General features: G+C 41.2%; 1 protein-coding gene across 1 annotated transcript; it reads left to right on the forward strand.

Annotated features, from left to right (window-relative positions):
• The first annotated feature begins 1,073 nt into the window (after positions 1–1,073).
• LOC308328099 (poly(A) polymerase gamma-like) lies at positions 1,074–17,273 on the forward strand. The gene is made up of 24 exons (XM_080781804.1): positions 1,074–1,206; positions 2,168–2,326; positions 2,613–2,679; positions 2,815–2,896; positions 3,093–3,202; positions 3,839–3,892; positions 5,377–5,488; positions 7,358–7,447; positions 7,682–7,820; positions 8,093–8,165; positions 8,554–8,674; positions 8,824–8,908; positions 9,698–9,751; positions 10,435–10,554; positions 10,787–10,896; positions 11,015–11,136; positions 11,264–11,436; positions 12,070–12,170; positions 12,332–12,516; positions 12,806–12,889; positions 13,344–13,403; positions 13,810–13,913; positions 14,416–14,624; positions 14,797–17,273. The coding sequence occupies exons 1-24, from the start codon at positions 1,190–1,192 to the stop codon at positions 14,970–14,972; spliced, it is 2,607 nt and encodes an 868-aa protein (XP_080637930.1). The 5' UTR covers positions 1,074–1,189; the 3' UTR covers positions 14,973–17,273.
• The last annotated feature ends 605 nt before the right edge of the window (positions 17,274–17,878 follow it).

The following is a 17,878-nucleotide window of genomic DNA, read 5'->3' on the forward strand; positions in this document are numbered from 1 at the left end:
GCGCCATGTCGTCCAGACCTGTGGTCCTTCATTTTTTCTTGATCAGGCCAGCCATCACTGCCAAGTTGTAGTTTCTATTCTAGACCGTCCAAATATACTGTTTATTGTCTCCACCAGGCCGACGGCATGGGAAGAGAGTCTGTCCGTCTGTCTGTGGACAACTAATCTCTGGCACCATTGGCTTGATCGCAGCCATACTCTGCACACACACTCCCTGAATGCCACAGCTGAACCTCTGCCCCAAGGTTTTCACATTGGCCTCTTATAGTGCCACCAGGAGGCCGCTTTGTGCAAAACATTTTTTTGGACAGTACACCTACAGATTTTGTCCAAACATCACGCAAATTGGTACACAGTCTCTAGAGCCATTCAACGAAACGGGTCTTTCAGATTTTTCGGAGTGCTCAGTTTCAAACAAAATGCAGCAAATCATGAACACATTGTGTGATTTCCGTGAAATTGTGCACACATGCCCACTAGGAAGAAATGCCACTGGAACATTTTCAACTCAGCCTCATGGTGGCGCTATAACTGGCCGATTAGTGTTTTTACCTCTAACTGCTCTTTATAGCGCCACCAGGAGGCCGACATATGTAAAACACATTTTCGAATATTACTCGCAAAATTGGTACACATGCGCTCCATAGTCATGTAATCAAGACGGGTTTGTTTGATCTCTCATAATCCATCTTGATTGGCTTCCAAAGTTTTCAGTTGTAGACCACTTCACTTGACAGTTTTCAAATCAGCGTCATGGTGGCGCTACAACAGGCCAAGTTGCGTCACACACGCACGCACACACACACACACGCACACACACAACATGTTTATATTACTCCTAAACATTTTGACAAACATCACACACACTCCTATCCTCCTGGTGGAGACCAAATGGAGACCTGTGCCCAGAAGGGGCAAATTATTTAAAATTATTTTTTTCTCCAAATATACTGTTTATCAATGTAGTTTTGTTAACCAGTGACGTAAATTCGCTTGCCTGACAACCAACTAGCCAATCGCAGCACGACCTACTACGACCCCTTCGGGCTATGGGATGTACGTTCTACCTTACGGGAAAAAGTGACCATTGTTATAAATTAGGTCGAGGCTGCATCCACTGGCTGAGTTTACAAGTTTTGTACAGGTTCGTTGTGGGGTAAAACGGGAAAACAACGCTCTTTGGATTGTCATGAAAGAAATGTCAAGGTGAGTCGTGTACATTAAACGTTCGTCTGCTCGTGAGCATTTGGTTGAGAGGAGCATCCAAAAGAATAGGCTAACAAGCTAACGATGGCTAACTATCACAACAAGGCCTGTAGACACCACTTGATACCTGTTTAGCAACAAGTAGCGTTCATTATGTCTCTAAAATTGTAACTTTAATCTTACCAGCACCTCACATGCCGCCTTCTGTTGTCCTTGTAAACGTGCGGAGTAAGTTGACTTAAGCAAATCGCAAAGTTGCTAGTTAGCTTAAAGCCACTTCTTCCGTAGCACAATGGCTAACGTCTGCTAGCGTACACTACATTGGCCAACATGTTTGTAGCCGCTCAGCTAACCTAAAGCCCAAACCACACCAAAGGGTCGTGTCGGGACAAAACGTGTTTTAAGGTCAACACCACCAATGCAACTCAATGAGTTGCACTCATGTGGTTTACCTTAAAAACCGTGTTGTCCCGACACGACCCTTTGGTGGGCTTTACGCTACTAAATCAAAGTAGCTGCGTTCAAACAAAACAACCGCCATTCTGCCAAAACAAGTCAATGTTTACGTATCAAATCTCAATGCTGGCACTATCATGGATACATTTTTCCTTAGATACCAAATAGTTTGAAGTATCCGGTATTTGGTCGTTGCTAACTTGTATACTAATTTGACTTAAATCCACTAATGCCAGCACCTGGAGCAAGCAGTGCGAATTAACAGCCTAATCTAAATGTTGCTTGGTGTGTTAATGTTGATTTTGTAAATTGATTCCAAAACATTCAGTACTATCCATGTAGAAATGCAACAGAAAATAAGCAAAACAAACAACCTTCATCCAAGACTGACTGGTGCATTTATCTTGTAATGTACAGAGACAGCAGTTTGAGTTCACCTCTGCTGGTACTACTACTGTAGCTAATGATCCATGCTTTTTTTTGTGCCTTTCTTACCCTATGGTAGTATCATGCCTAGTGGGCAGCAGCCTCAGAAACATTATGGCATCACCTCTGCCATCAGCCATGCACCCCCTCGGGAAATAGACCACCAGTACACAAAGAAGCTCAGTGATGCTATGAAACCATTTGGAGTGTTTGAAGATGAAGATGAACTGAACCATAGGTGAGGATCAATGGATGGGATTGTTACTTTTTTTTTTTAAACTAACTTGATTGCTTTTGGATACCGGTATTGGATCAAACCAATACGCCTATGGTATGCCTCATTGCCATTTGCCACCCTGGTTTAAACTGTAATTGTAATTTTACATTGTATCAAAGGTTTATTTTTGATGTATTCTGTAATTTCATCCCCCCCCTGTCGACAAGGCGGTGTCCTGTATATTTATTGCACTTTTATTTGTCTTTCTGTCCTCGACCACATGATGACAATTGCTTCTCATTTTCAGACTGGCTGTTCTTGGGAAATTGAATAACTTTGTTAAAGAGTGGATTGCAGAGATGAGTGAATCAAAGGTAGGGGCTTCTTATTAAGTGAAAGAAATATGGTGTGATACAGTAGGCCATTACTCATGGGAAAAAGTAAGCTTACTTATGACATTCAGTATAATAGTGTCTTGCTGACATTGCAACATTGTTTTCTCCCCATAGAACCTCCCACCCTCTGCGATAACAAATGTGGGGGGCAAGATTTTCACATTTGGTTCATACCGTCTTGGAGTGCACACAAAAGGTATTTGTGGCCTTATTTGACATGGCCTGCCTTGACCTAGTTTGATTGCTTGGTGAACCCATAGCAAATTTGCTTGATGCAAAGTTAGAAAGGCAATGTGTGAAGTTAATTTAACATTATTATTTTGCTCTGTACTATAGGAGCTTATATTGATGCCTTATTTGATTTAACATTGTTTGTTGCTCTCTCTCTGTAGGAGCTGATATTGATGCCTTATGTGTGGCCCCACGTCATGTAGAGAGATGTGACTTTTTCCAGGCCTTCTTTGAAAAGTTAAAACTACATGAAGAGATCAAAGACCTGAGAGTGAGTATTATATTGAAACAAATGGCCTTGAACATTAAAGTTGGCAAGAATCAAGGTATCTTTAGACTGCCTAACCTGTAGGCCACAAAATCAAGGGGACACCAACTAATGAATGTTGTGTTTTGTTTGCAAGTACGTTGCAGTCTGAGTTTAGTCTACCGTAGTTACATTCTGGTGGTACGATGGTAAAACATTTCTGTATATTTGTTATGATGGAAGTTGGAACACAATTGCTCAAGAAATGTTACAGAATTTGACTTTAATGAATGGATGAAATGTTGGCCAGACATTTGAATTTCTCCATGGACTCGTGTTTTTGGTTAGATTTTTTTAATTGAAGTGATGACATACCTTACTATTATAACCAACAATCCATTGTAATAATATGGAAAAGGTTTGGCAATCAATGTGCTAATCATGCCAGGCAACTGGTATGGTTTATAAAAACAAGTGCATGTACACACTTAGATGCATATATTTACTGTTTCTATTAACATAAATCCAAAAGATGACTTTATATATTATGTCTTGCACAGATTCATTTTGTTTCTTATATTAACTTATGTTTCTTTTTTGTAGACATACAACCTGAATATTTTCATGTACCGGTAATTCTACATGTATATTTATTTTCAGGCTGTGGAGGATGCCTTTGTACCAGTGATCAAATTCAAATTTGACAGAATAGAGGTAAGGAGACATATTTCTTTCCATATTATATCTCCCCACCCTGCCGTCGTTAATGCGGTTGCGCACACACACACGCGCGTGTCCTGCACACGGGCGCGCGACCGGTCGGTGGACGTCACGCACGTGCGCGGGACCCGTCGCTGCACGCAAAGTAAATGATTAGCTTTTTCTTGTGGAGCTGAGTATCACTCGGTGTGTCCTGTTGGTGCGCGTTACGCGACTGTGTGATGGTGTGGGATTCTGTGACCCGCTTAATGGAAGCGACAGGAAGTAACCGAATTCGATAGGCAACCAACTCTGGTGTACCGCTATGTACCCGGGAGTGTAGTCAACTGCGCGTATGCCGTATGCGCAGTCCGGCGAAAGGTTTGGTGCTAGATTGAGACTTATAAAACGGCGTACAGTTTGATAAAGTGAGAAAAAAGCCAACTCGAGTTGTGACAATCATGACAATAATCACAATGTTTTGGGCAGAACAAATAATTAGAAGAAAAAAACGGCAGGTTACAACACTTTTTGGTTGTTTTTCTTCTTTAATTGTTTGGTCCAAATATTGTCATGATTTGATCACAACTCGAGTTGGCTTAAAAGGTCTTTAAATAAATACTTTTTGAAATATCTATGGTGAAAATGCATTTGGAATTATTTCCTGGGCCTGGCGTCGTCATGAAAGGGGGTGGGACTGCGACGCTCTATAAGTTAATGGCCTGGCCAGTAAGGCTGTCCCCGAACATTCAGGGTTCGAACCTTCGCTAACCCTTTTTTTTTTTTTTTTAAACTGCGATATGCATAATAAGAGTACTATGTTCATGTTGTGTTTACATGTTATATGTTTAGATGTTATTAATAATCAGGGGGGCACACAACCAATGCGCCAGTGCGCATACGTCGTCAAAATGTTTTTTGCACGTAGATCAAAGGCATGCAAGGCGCATTTGTGCACCAACAGCTGAGACAGTTATGTAGAGAAATTGACAGGCATTCAAAAGGAAGTAAGTAAGTAGGGTTAGAAATAAAACTAGTGTTGACTAATCATTACATGTGGCTCTTATCTTGAAGAGGAAGTTATGCACAGGAAGTCCGTTTCAGTTGTAAACAAGCTTTCCCAAAGTTACGTGCTCCCCCGCCAAGGTTCGGAGCTCGAAGGTTATTTTTTTTAGAAACGAATGGTTCGAAGGTTTGCTCGAAAATTCCTGCCGATGGTTTGAGTCCTAAAAACAGGGCTAGGGTACAGCCTTACTGGCCAGTGAAGAGTGGAGACAGTTCTACAGACAGACAGACAGACAGGGTGTGTTCGGATAGAGGCACACTGAGGCACAGCCAATACAAAGTAATAGGAGAGTGCTCCCGGTGCGCGTTTCTGAACGCGCACAGACATTCCTTAAATGATTTTCGGTCCCCTCGGCTTGTTGCTTCTGTGTCTTCGCATAAAAAGTGTTAGATGAGTAATTTATGTCCTTGGCATCTTTTTTGTCTGTGAACAGATTGACCTGTTATTTGCCAGGCTGGCCCTGCAGTCCATACCAGACAACCTAGACCTGAGGGGAGACTCCATTCTGAGAAACCTGGACATTCGCTGTATTCGCAGCCTCAATGGTACATCATAACTGTCATTGTTGTATTTTAGGGGAGAGCGGGAAGTTGCCTCTCAAGAGAGGACATTAGAATAGATTTTACACAAAGGGTAAGTTCAGTGATTTTTATACTTGGGATAAATAAAAAATATAATGAATAAATATTTATAATATTTATGCATAACTGTAGTGCAGAGAAAATTGGCTCCAGTGATCTGTCAGTTGAAATCCTGAGGTACTGTTTCCAACCTCTTGCTGCTAACAAGCTCTCAGAAAATGCTACGCTCTGAAAGTGTTCTGTAAGGATGTGCACACCTAGTTGATAAAATTATCCACAGCATTTGCAGGCCCTTGCCAAGCTGGGAGGGGGGGGTCGTCATGTGAGAAAGACATTAAGTTGTTTTATATTGTCTGAAATTAAAGCATTTTGCCAAATAAGGTTTTCTTTGCATGCATTTTTCTTTGTAGGGTAATCATGAAGCATGGCTGAAAAAGGCACTATTCTGCATTTTATATCAAGCATTTTGAAGTAGATTTTATGCTGTTTATTTTCCTTATTTTTGTATTCCCTTAATTTTAGACTAGTATTATGTTTCACTGTTTGCTCTGCCCTTGTTTTGGTGAAAGCACTGCAGCTTTTGAGATCGTCTGCACTGCACTGATCATACGCTAAAATCTAATTATTCCGTTCAGTGAACATGCAAAAGGTTTTCTGTCTCACGGCTGCAATTTGTGACCAATTTTGTTTTATTACATCCGGGTGCAATATACAAGGTTCAAATTTAATTTAACCACTTGAGCCCCATTAAGAAAGAGAAAAAAATATATATATTATATTATATATTATATATAATATAATGGCTAAGCTCACAAGAAGTCAACATTGCGACACGTTTTTAAGCTTTTCAGTACTTAACGGCTTTTTTCTTTTCAGAAAACATTCTGAAATCTGGTCAAAATAGGGATGTTGATCAATTAAATGTTGATCATTTAAAGGCTGATCAAATGTTGATCGGCCTGGCTCCTACAGATTGGCCCGGGCAGGAACATCACTAATGTTTACCAGAAAGCTGCTGTAATACACAATTTTCACACAATGAGTACTAGGCATGTCCCAAACTCTACCCATCTGGGCCAAGGAGTTCAAAACGTTTCTTATCTGGATCAGATTTGGATGTTGGGTAGTTGAAAACCAAAAATCAGCATTTCACTTTGATATCTGACTGATTACAGAAAGTCTTTGCTAACATTTTGTCAATAAGTAATATAAGTTTGATTAATCATATCTTCATCACACAATCCAAATCTGATCTGCTCCATATGAAAAAGTTTTGAACTCTTGACCTTATTTCAGATCCGATTTCCTGATTAGTTTAGTAAGTGTAAATGATGTGACAACTGCTGTGAAGTTACAGCAAATTGAACTTTAAAACGAATTCCTTGAACTCTACTGTGGAGGCGTACAATCAGGTTGTAGCTATGTTTTGTTATTTCTTACTCTGTTGGGAATGCTTCTTGGTAGCAAATGGTTAGAAATGGGAGCTTGACATTTCAGGTGACTGGAGTTATCCTCCACACATCGAAGTACTACAGATATGTAGAAACAAATTAAATATAGGAGTAACATTGCCACACTTACTCTTTATTTGATTATATATTTTTTATGGAATTTTAAGCTCCAAATTTCAACAGTAAAATGACTAAATCATTAATGTAAACTAAATATTCTACTAGCAGCCAACCCATAAGGATAGCAAGGGTCAAAACTGCACTGGTTATGTTTGGTCAAATGAAAGTGTCCCTCTCGGTAAGAAATGTTGTAAGATGAATATTATTTTGGTGCTCACAAGGCACAATGTAATGTCACCCTCCAACCCCTCCAATAACACAGGCTGTCGAGTCACTGATGAGATCTTGTACCTGGTCCCGAACAAGGAGAACTTCAGGCTGACACTGAGAGCAATCAAACTATGGGCAAAACGTGAGTGTACTTGAGAATGTTTTTCTATCTCAATGTTTGAGCTCCTGCACAGTGTCTACTCTGTAATAGCGTAATGTCAAACATAATTTCCAGGTGAGATAACGGAAAGAAACAAGAAAATTCTGTTGACATTACAGAAAACAAAGTAATGTTGAAAATGTCCTTGCTGTGACAAGTATCTAGTACAATATTTTGTCACAAAGTGATATTGTGAAATGTGTTGTCTGCCTGAAGGTCGTGGGATATACTCCAACATGCTGGGTTTTCTGGGTGGAGTGTCATGGGCCATGCTGGTGGCCAGGACCTGCCAGCTGTATCCCAACGCTGTTGCTGCGACACTGGTGCACAAATTCTTCCTGGTTTTCTCCAAATGGTGAGGACACCTGTGATATAGTGGTGTTTGCCTTATGGTTTCATCAGTTTGTTGTTTTTCAATTCCTAGTGTAATGTTGGCTTTTGTGTCAGGTTTGTAATAAAAAGTAAATTGGGATCCATTGTTTATCTAAGTCTTCTAAGAGGTCCTTCCATGTGACATAATGGCATCATGTGTTTGTGTACTTGTACACCAAGCTGCCTCACAATACAGATACAGGCCAGGGGATGGGCTATGGGCCACATGGCTACTTACGTGCTCTCTTTATGCAGGGAATGGCCGAATCCTGTGCTTTTGAAACAGCCGGAAGACAGTAACCTGAATTTACCTGTGTGGGACCCCAGAGTGAGTATCAAGACTATGTTGGATTAACACTTTTTTTGCCCAGGAATCTTTTAGAATATAGGCGCTAGAGTGCCCAGCAGATGAGGCAGATTTTAACACCCGGAGGTATAATGCTCCATTACTACCTCGCGCTAGAGGACAGAACATTGCTGTTCTGATGAAAACCATGGAGAGCGACGTAGACTTGGAGATAATAGACAGTTTTGTTGGGTTGTAAACAAGGAAGTGAACGGCTGCGTGAAACATGCCTGAGAGCGCTGCACAAGGCCTAGCAACGGGAGCTGTAACAAACGGATTACAGCGATCCGGTTTATACCATTAAAAAAAACGTCTCTACATGGTCATGTCGATGAAACCTTTAATTTCCTGTAACATTGCCTTCCTTTAGGTTAACCCAGCTGACAGATACCACCTGATGCCCATCATTACACCAGCCTACCCCCAACAGAACTCCACCTATAACGTCTCCACATCAACACGGACCATCATGAACGAGGAGTTCAAATACGGTATGGAAGTTTGTGAGAGAGATAGGGGGGGTAAACACGGATGGAAACCATGCCAAGGCAAAATAGCACAGTGGCAATCGCAAAAAGCTTGGTCATAATGTCAGTGTATTTCTGTAATGACATTAATACTTTATATATAATCCTTACAGGTCTCAGCGTCACAGATGAGATTCTTCAGGGGAAAGCAGAATGGTCCAAGCTGTTTGAGCCACCCAACTTTTTTCAAAAATACAAGTATGTGTTTGTTGGTCTTCATTAGTTTCACTCAATTAACCTCCTCGATACCACAGTAATCACTTCCCTTTATTCTTTAGCTGAGCCAGTCTTCTAAATTCATACGGTATTATAAAAAAGTTTGAGAACCCCTGAATTATAGAATTATTATACAGATTGCAATACCAGCTTCCATTTGCCATACAGTTATGTAAATGTGATGCTGGATGCATTGCAATACCAGTTTCCACCAGTAGGCTTTGCCATACACTTGTTATTAGGTACTGTAAATGTGATGCTGGATGCAGGTTTCTAAACAAACTTCTTTATCTCCTGACATACTACAGTAGGCCTAGTACTACTCGGATATAATGTGCTTTTGCAAGTTACTGTACGATACGTAAAGTTGCAGGAGTCTGACTTAGGAGTCAGGACTGTTTTCCCTCCAATGTCCATGATCAACATTGCGTGCGTCACTGTTGACATCTACCCGGTGCTTGTTGTGCTGACATTTTCAGATGAGCTCAAGGTTGCCCTTTTTATATGCTTTACTCACAGCACAGGCACATGAAAAGACCTGGATGTGAAGCATCTGTAGTGCTAAATACTATGTTTGTTTTTGAAGAGATGAGATGTCAATTGAACCCTCTTTTCTCTCAACAAACAGTATTTTGGCTGCCACTGTTTGGTGCATAATTGCATATAAGGGAAACACTGCAGTCTTTATCCAACTGTAGCACAGAAGGCATGTTTTGTATGTTTGAATGGTTTGCTTCTCCTTATGTTTACTTTATGCTGTTCTCATTATAGGCATTACATTGTTCTGACTGCCAGTGCATCCACAGAAGAAAACCACCTAGAATGGTGAGTGTTGCATGTCTGAATTATATAATTCTATTTATTTGTCATACAAAGCGACACAGCACAATATGATGGCAGTCAGCCTCTTTCCTACCTCATTTCACCTAAACAGGTCACCTTTCTCTGTTCATGTAACACAATGAGTGGCACCTGGTGGACAAAAGTGATGACACTTGGGTGCCACGTGATGAGAAGCAATTCCACTAGGACGTGTGTCCGGTTTGTAGCCATCTTGGATCCTAACAGTATTGGTGCCAATGCTGGCAAGCTAAGGCAAAACCTTGCTCCAGAAAAGGCCAATGTTCCAATCGCTATCACCGGATAATCAGAAATTATCTCCGAACATCGGTGATCTGTTCAAAACCTTGGACAGCGCTGTATTTTCAGAGAAAAGGCAAGCGTCCCTAGCAACCGGAGCGATTCCAAAAATGGAAAATAGCCACTAGCGAGGCATTCTTATATCTATATTAAACGCCTTAGGACATTCCCAACATTATATTCAAATGACATTTGAATGTTACAAGAATTTACATTACAAATTTAACAGTGGTTTAAATGAATAAAACATCCTTCTCTACAATGCTACAAAACATTGATGCTCAATGCCTCTAACACTTCAGAAATGGAACCTAATGATTAGAATATGGAAGCGAGTTCTTAACAATACCTGATTTATTTCCTTGCAGGATCGGTCTGGTCGAATCCAAGATCCGTGTCCTGGTGGGGAACCTGGAGAGGAATGAGTACATCACACTGGCTCACGTTAACCCACAGTCCTTCCCAGGGTCCAAGGAGAACCGCAATGAGTGAGTCCGTTTGGCCCGTTAACCACTTGAAACTTAGCATCCCTATTCTGAGGGCAACATTGCAATGCATTGAGAGCTTGTCGACCAGCTATTTCTTTGTGTAGATAGTGGAGGGAACGTATAAAACTAAGTAATGCCAACTAAGTAATTATGAGTTCACTAAATATGTTTAGGGTTTAAGTGGTTACCATGTACTCGAAGGGGCCAAACAAATGGTGTGTCATCCCAACAGGAGCGACTTTGTGTCCATGTGGTTCATCGGCATCATCTTCAAGAAGGTGGAGAACGCGGAGAGCGTGAACATCGACCTGACTTACGACATCCAGTCCTTCACAGATACAGGTTTTTGTCCTGCCTTTTATTTCGGTTTGTCTGTTCTTGTGTTGTATTCCATTTTGTTGGGCTTAGACAATAGTCACTGTAACCTGAAGTTGACTGTAGATCCCGTGGTTCCGTGCAGTGTACAGGCAGGCCAACAACATCAACATGCTGAAGGATGGGATGAAGATCGAGGCAACGCACGTGAAGAAGAAGCAGCTCCACCAGTATCTTCCTCCTGAGCTTGTACAGAAGAAGAAGAGGGTGAGAACAGCTTGAACAACACTAGCTTACTTTAAAGCTATATATTAAAGCTATTATGTTTGTGTTAAGTTTTCTTCCAAATATTCAGAATACTGTGAATCGGTCATTTTGTCTTCCTTTTCCTCAGAGCATAGTGGAGTTGAACCGTAGTGCTAATGGAGGAAGCGGCTCCAAGCGACTCTCCCTTGACAGCAGTCATCTGGACAGCTCCAGAGACACGGACTCAGGAACCCCCTTCAGCTCCCCGTCACCCATCCTCACCAGCAAGCCCCCCAAGCCCACATCAGACACTGAAGACAGGTATCAAAATTCAAAACCCACCAGGACACATTTTTTTTGAGGCATCTTTCTTTTTCCGTATACAGTATGTAACACTCATAAACACCCATTTAGCTGTGTACACATGCTCAGTCAAGTGCATACGTAACTATTCACAGCTCACCACATAGAAATATACTGTACATACAGGGTGAACGCTCGCACTCCATGATGCACACACGCATTTAGCTGCATACATGTGCGCATGTTCAAATGGGTACATTAATTTGCAGTTCATCAGTCAACATAAAAACGACTAAGCAAACAATCAAAAACAGTCAATGTCACAAACACCCACTTGGCATGCTAGTGGTGGCATTTACCACTTTTACCACCATTAAGTGTGATTCTGTGCCATTGTAGTGGGACCAGTGACATCAGACACTTACGAAATACTAAAATAAAGTAAGTAAACAAATCACTGACATAAAACCCCAGGGATCTGTTTCTTGTCTCCCAAACATTATTATAATAAGATCTTGTTGCAAAAGGGGTGAAGTGGCCCTTTAAGGTTAGGGAGCCAGAAAGGAAAACGGCATGAAATACTATATATCATAAATCTAAATAAAACGGTAATTTCAGTGAGTAAATCTATTATGGTTCTGTGTTTTGCAGCGGCATCCCTCCCAAGCCGTTGTTTGATGACAGTTTGCCAGATTCTAACATCTCACCGGTGGCTAAAGACCAGGGCATGTCCATCCCTGTCATTGGCTCAAGTAAGTCTCCTCCAGCCAGTATTGAATGGATGAGAGATTTCCTGACATGGGGTCCAATTCATATCTAGAACTATCATGTTGTCTGTCCCATTCACCATAATTCTTATTTTCCTTGTTGCTCCCTTGCTTTCATCTCTCCATTCCCTTTCTTCTTTCTGTAGAGTCACCACCAGCCAGCAGCACAAGCCCTTCACTGGTCAGTGGGAGTGAAAAGCCCAGCGCTGCCAGCAGCCCCAAAGAGGAGCCATCACCCAATGGCCTGGAGGACCCCATTAGTGGAGCCTCTACCAAGAGACCACATTCACCTACACAAGAAGACCTCGCTAAGAAGAACAAAGATGCTGAGGTAGGGAGGGTTTGCCAATGGTCAAAAACACACCGCGTGCTCCTGCAATCATTAACATGAAAATGTATAGAATTTAGATTTGTTTTCCCAAACTAAAGCAGGGAAAGTTATGGTGATTTAATGTTGTATGCTTTTTGAATGGCCATTGAAATGTCATGTTTGTGTATTGAGAAAGTTGGGGTCATAATAAAAAAAAAATCTAATTAATTGACAAATTTACACTGACCCATATTGTTTTTCAGTACAGACTTGAGGCAAACAAAACTTTGCTTTGCTTGTTTGGCTTTAGGTTGTGTCCAATGACGACTCTGCATTCAAAGAACCATTACCACCAGGCTCCGACACGCTCACCCAAGGAGACGGAGTCCAGAATGTAGGTGTCTTTCTGTCTTCATTCTCAAACAGGAACTTAACACTTAGTCAAAGCAAATCCTCTACACGTTGACTCAACTAGGTATATGTTGACCATTGACACCAGGCCAACTGATACTAGTGTGATTGGGTAGTGTGATTGGGGGTCTGGTGTGGCGAGCAGTGCAACCTAGTTACGTTACAACCTGTAAACTAGAGGCTAATAATAACCTTGAGGTGTAGTCTAAAAATGAAATCGATAAATGGGGCCACTCGTTTCGCTTATCCCACATGAACTGTAACTATCTTCTAGCATCTTGGTTTGTTGCTTAATCTATATAGAAAAGGGATTTGGATATGTGCTTGTAAAACAGTGTTCGCGACAGACCTAAATGCCAGGGAGTAGCTCTCCTTTCTGTCCCATGGCAAAATCATACTGTCTGGTAATGTTGATCAAACCTCTTCTCTCCAATTAGACAAGTCTTTTGGCGACAAAGGCTAAGACCATTCCAACCATCGAAACGTCAAGAACACAGGTGAGCTTCCTCTCATTGGCCTTGATTTCTATTTTAGAAGGGCGGCGGTGGCTCAGGGGTAGAGTGCCTGGATGGGAACCGCAAGGTTGCCAGTTCGAACCCGGGCTCCCCCAGAGTTACTGTCGAAGTGTCCTTGAGCAAGACACTGAACCCCTAATTGCTCCCGATGTGCTAGTTGGTGCCTTGCATGGTTTCCGCTGCCATCGGTGTATGAATGGGTGAATGTAATGCACAATCTATGTAAAGCGCCTTGGATAAAGGCGCTATATAAATGCACCATTTACCATTTACCATTTAGAACTGATAGGTTTTTTTATTTGTATACTTTGGGGAAATAAAGCACACATTAAGATAACGCACAGTTTGAAAGCATGGATTGCTAAATCGTTCACTTTCCTTCTCGCAGAGACTTCCCAGTATGGAGCTGCCAGATGCGTCCTCACCCCTCCCAGCCAACAACAGCTGTCGTGTGGTGAAGAACTCCATCAAGTTGGCCCTCAACCGCCACAAGTGAGATCACCAATATAACGGTCCCAAAGCAGAGAGACGAATCGTTAAAACTGTCTGACCTCGCGTGTTGGAGTTAGTTTAGGTCTGAACTGAATTTTGAGGCATTTGATAGAATTTCATGACCTGAATTTTCAAAACCTCTTGCTAAAACGGCTAACTCCACCACCTCTCCTTTTCATGCAAGTAATTGACAATATCTAAAGTCAGAACACCAACTTTGATGAGGCAGTATTGCATCGTTTAAAAAAAGCTTTTCCTCATTTATTTCCTTTAAAAGAATATTTTTTAAATTTCCTTAAATTATATTTTTCATTTCCTGAAAAATGAACATTTTTGCTTTATGAGGTTTCCTCCGGACATGAGCATGCAGTGAATGGAAAAATGTATGGAAAATTACATCAGTGTGAAGTTTCCACCGAGCAGAGACATTAAGGTTGTGAAATTATTTAGAAATTACTTTTAAAATGCTTGTCCTTTTTTATTGGCTTTCTCTTTCATGCAGCATCACTCCTCCCAAGGCTCCCAAGTTTGAGGACTCTCCAAAAACAACCCAACTCTCTCCAAAAACAACCCAACTCTCTCCAAAAACAACCCAGCTCCCTCCAAAAACAACCCAACTCTCACCAAAAACAACCCAACTCCCTCCAAAAACAGCCCAACTCCCTCCTGCCACTGAAGAGAAAGGCATGTCCATTCCCGTCATTGGCTCAAGTGAGTGTCTTTTTATGTAGAAAGGTGATATTTGTTTTGTTGTTTAATGTATTGGTTGCTTACTTGACTGCCATTTGTGAAATCATTCCTGGCTAAGTGATGTGATCCAAGTGCTGCTGACCAGACCCGTTTCTATCTCACTTTGTTATAACCTCTCTCACTCTCTGTGCAGAACCTGTGGTGTCCAAACACGTGCCCCACCCAGTAGGCAGTTCCATCCCCACGCTAGTGAGCCGGTTGTCGGACCCCATCAACGGGGCCACCTCCAAACGACCCCACTCCCCGTCGCTAGAGGAGCAGGCAAAGAGGCTGAAGGAGACGGAGAAGGCCCGAATCCACATAGCCTGAACACAGCAGGACACAGCTACTACTTGGATGGATGGTGAGATTCATGGGGGGAAGAGGGACAGCGGTTGAGAAGAATATCAGGAAGATGGGGAGTATGCGTGTTCAATCCGGTGTTAAGAGTTTTATTTTGAAGGAGCCAATGGATGTCCACTCTCTTTCTCTCTCTCTCTCTCTCTCTCTCTCTCTCTCTCTCTCTCATAGTTAAGAGTTAAATCTGTCAAACTGGTCCCTTCCCACCAACAGGTTACCTCTTGCCTGCAACTTCCCTCTGTATGTCACTTGCAAAGCCAGAGGGCGTTCGTCCCCAACAGAGTCAACACCGATTGATATTAATTAAGTGAAAGTGAGTGGTGGTTATTAAGCGGACCTGTCTCGCTTCTTGACGCCCGTGGTTACTCAGCGGTTTGATTCAGTCTTTTCATTCAATTGGATGAAAAAGTGGCCCCGCATTATTCCCTTTTCGCTTTTCTGTTGACGTTTTTTGAAAATGGCCTTTATACGTTGATCCGTTTCTCCTCGCGACGTACACACACGGACCACGGCGGAGCTTTTGTCTCTCCCCACCCTGTACAGTAAATGTTCATGTACATAAATGTTTTTGTCTTTAAAGAAAAAAAGAAAAAAACACAGCAGTTTAGTCTTTTGACTGATCTAATAGTTGGTTTTATTATGGAAAAAATGGAAAAAAAAATGTTTAAAAAAAAGTGTTTTTTTTTCTCTACTGCTTGTCGGGAAGAAAAGAAAACCTCTCCTGCCCAGAATATTTGTTTGTTTTTTGTAATTGACTGTATAAGTTTGAATACAGTTCCAGGGAGGATTGACTTGAGTTTGAGGCTTGGATATGGGCTGACATCACAATCCTGACTCTTCTATGACAAACTACTAGTACCTCAATGTTTTCCAGGATGCAGCAGTGCACAGGTGATTGGCTTTTTTTGGAGGTTTAACTTTAGAAAAGACCCTAGTGGTTTGTTTGATATCCTTTGCTGTAATCTCATCTGTCCAGTGCTGCTTCAGTGATCATAACCTCGCTAGGAAGTCATGTGTTCAATCATTGTGACTTGAGGTTTATTTATACTTTGACAGACTTTTCTGCAGCCATCAGACCTGATCTGATTTAGTATTTGCAAATTATTTGCTTTAGCCTACTTGGTGGGATTGTGCAGAATAAAGCATTTAGTGGTTGGTCAGAGTCCCGGGAAGGTATTTGAAACACATTTCATTGAACTATTCTGTGCATGACAAAAAGCCTGACACAGTCCAAATAATGGTAGCCTTCTGGTGCTATTTGAGGTTTAAATTAAGCACCAATATAATTTTCATTATATTCCAATTCCTTTTTTCACCGGCATCTGTTGGTGAGCGAAGCCTAAAATGTCCCAGAAAGTCCAGAACCTTCTTTTTTAATTTCTTTTTTTTTGGATAATTGGTACTATAGTCAGTGTGTTATGTTGTAGTCAGTGCCTGGTTGTGAGGTCATTCATATCCATGCATATATTTTCCATGGATTTGTGGTGCTTTGTGAAAATGGTGATCCGCTTTTGATGAGGTGTGCGTGTATGGTTGCTTCTGTGTGATTGTTGTACAGACTACAGAGTGAACTCCCTTCATTTTGGGGGGGTGTTAACCCTCTGCGCCTCCTATGGAGGCTCTTAAAACGCATCTCCTGAGGACATGGGGGAAGGGCTGGGTAGGAGACCCGCAAAGGCCACATCTCCTGCCTTGGGTCCCAAAGAAGGAAAATTCATTTTTTCCTTTTTGTTTTTTTAGGAGAAGGGCACAGTGACATCCCATAAGGATATCGATAGGTTTTGCGTATGGGTGTGCTATTTACACTAGCCGCAACACTGTGCAATCCATATTATGTACCCGTCGCTGTATGTGCCCTTCTCGTGGAAATGGCTAGAAAACTGGGATACAAGGAAGCTATTTTTGCTCTAGCTTTGATTCCCCTGACTAAATGTACAGAAAGAATGCATTGTTTTTACAAAAAAAAGGCTTATTCAGCAGTTGAGGGAGGGGGGGTTGTCTTATCACATTATTTAATTTGCATATTTGTATTGTGATATTTTTTATAGCATTCATAGCAGGTAGGTATTTTTTGTTTTCCTTTCTGAATGATGATGATTATGATTATTGAAATCCACACCACTTTTTCCCTATTTTTTTTTTTCCGTTGCAGGTTCAGAAACACTTAACAAAGCAGGTCATTTAAATGTTTGTTTCTAAAATGTATTCGATAGGGTATTTTTGTATGTGCATATCAGTTCCTTTAAATCACACACCCATTAAATCCACAAACCCAAACTCTGTCTTTTGTGTGTTTTTGTTTTATTCTTTCTACTCAGTGGGGAGCTTGGCCAAATATAATTGAATGACTAATGGTGTCAAAACTATTAGAAGGATTTCACAGAACCCTTCTAAACCTGAGTTTAGTCAACCAGTTTAAGTTACATAAATTATGGAAGGTGCTTGAAACAAAACTACCTTAGTGTAGACTGACCGTAGTAATTTACTTTAGTGTATAGTCTTAAGTCGTATGTAATTAAATACTTTTTATCAGCTTTGTTTTCTACAGAGTCAAACAGTGCTTGTATACTATGTGTCATGTAAGGCCACAGGACCTGTCATTGTAATCAAGAATTGCGGTAGTGCTAAACCACAAATCATATACAGGAATTGGAGTGGGGCATTCCCGTATCTAATTAAGCCTGGGCCATAGCAGGACTATTAGGCTACCACAAGATTGTGTAAAGTAAAGCAGGACATGTGGTCAATGTCATAAAAAAGGCATACAATGCCACGGCATGTGTTTGTTTTTCAGTTGGTTTACTGAAATGTAATTATCAACACTATCTGGAGTTGCACTTCAAACCACTAGTTCCCATTTCAGGAAATATTTTATT

The sequence above is a fragment of the Protomyctophum bolini genome (genome assembly GCF_963924005.1).
Source record: "Protomyctophum bolini genome assembly, chromosome: 14".
NCBI lineage: Eukaryota > Metazoa > Chordata > Actinopteri > Myctophiformes > Myctophidae > Protomyctophum > Protomyctophum bolini.

What these genes read in the sequence shown, in the direction of transcription:
- LOC308328099 (XM_080781804.1), top strand. An exon ending in CAGAGATGAGTGAATCAAAG is followed by an intron (nt 2,680 to 2,814) that starts GTAGGGGCTTCT and finishes TTCTCCCCATAG; the next exon opens with AACCTCCCACCCTCTGCGAT. An exon ending in GAAGAAAACCACCTAGAATG is followed by an intron (nt 9,752 to 10,434) that starts GTGAGTGTTGCA and finishes ATTTCCTTGCAG; the next exon opens with GATCGGTCTGGTCGAATCCA.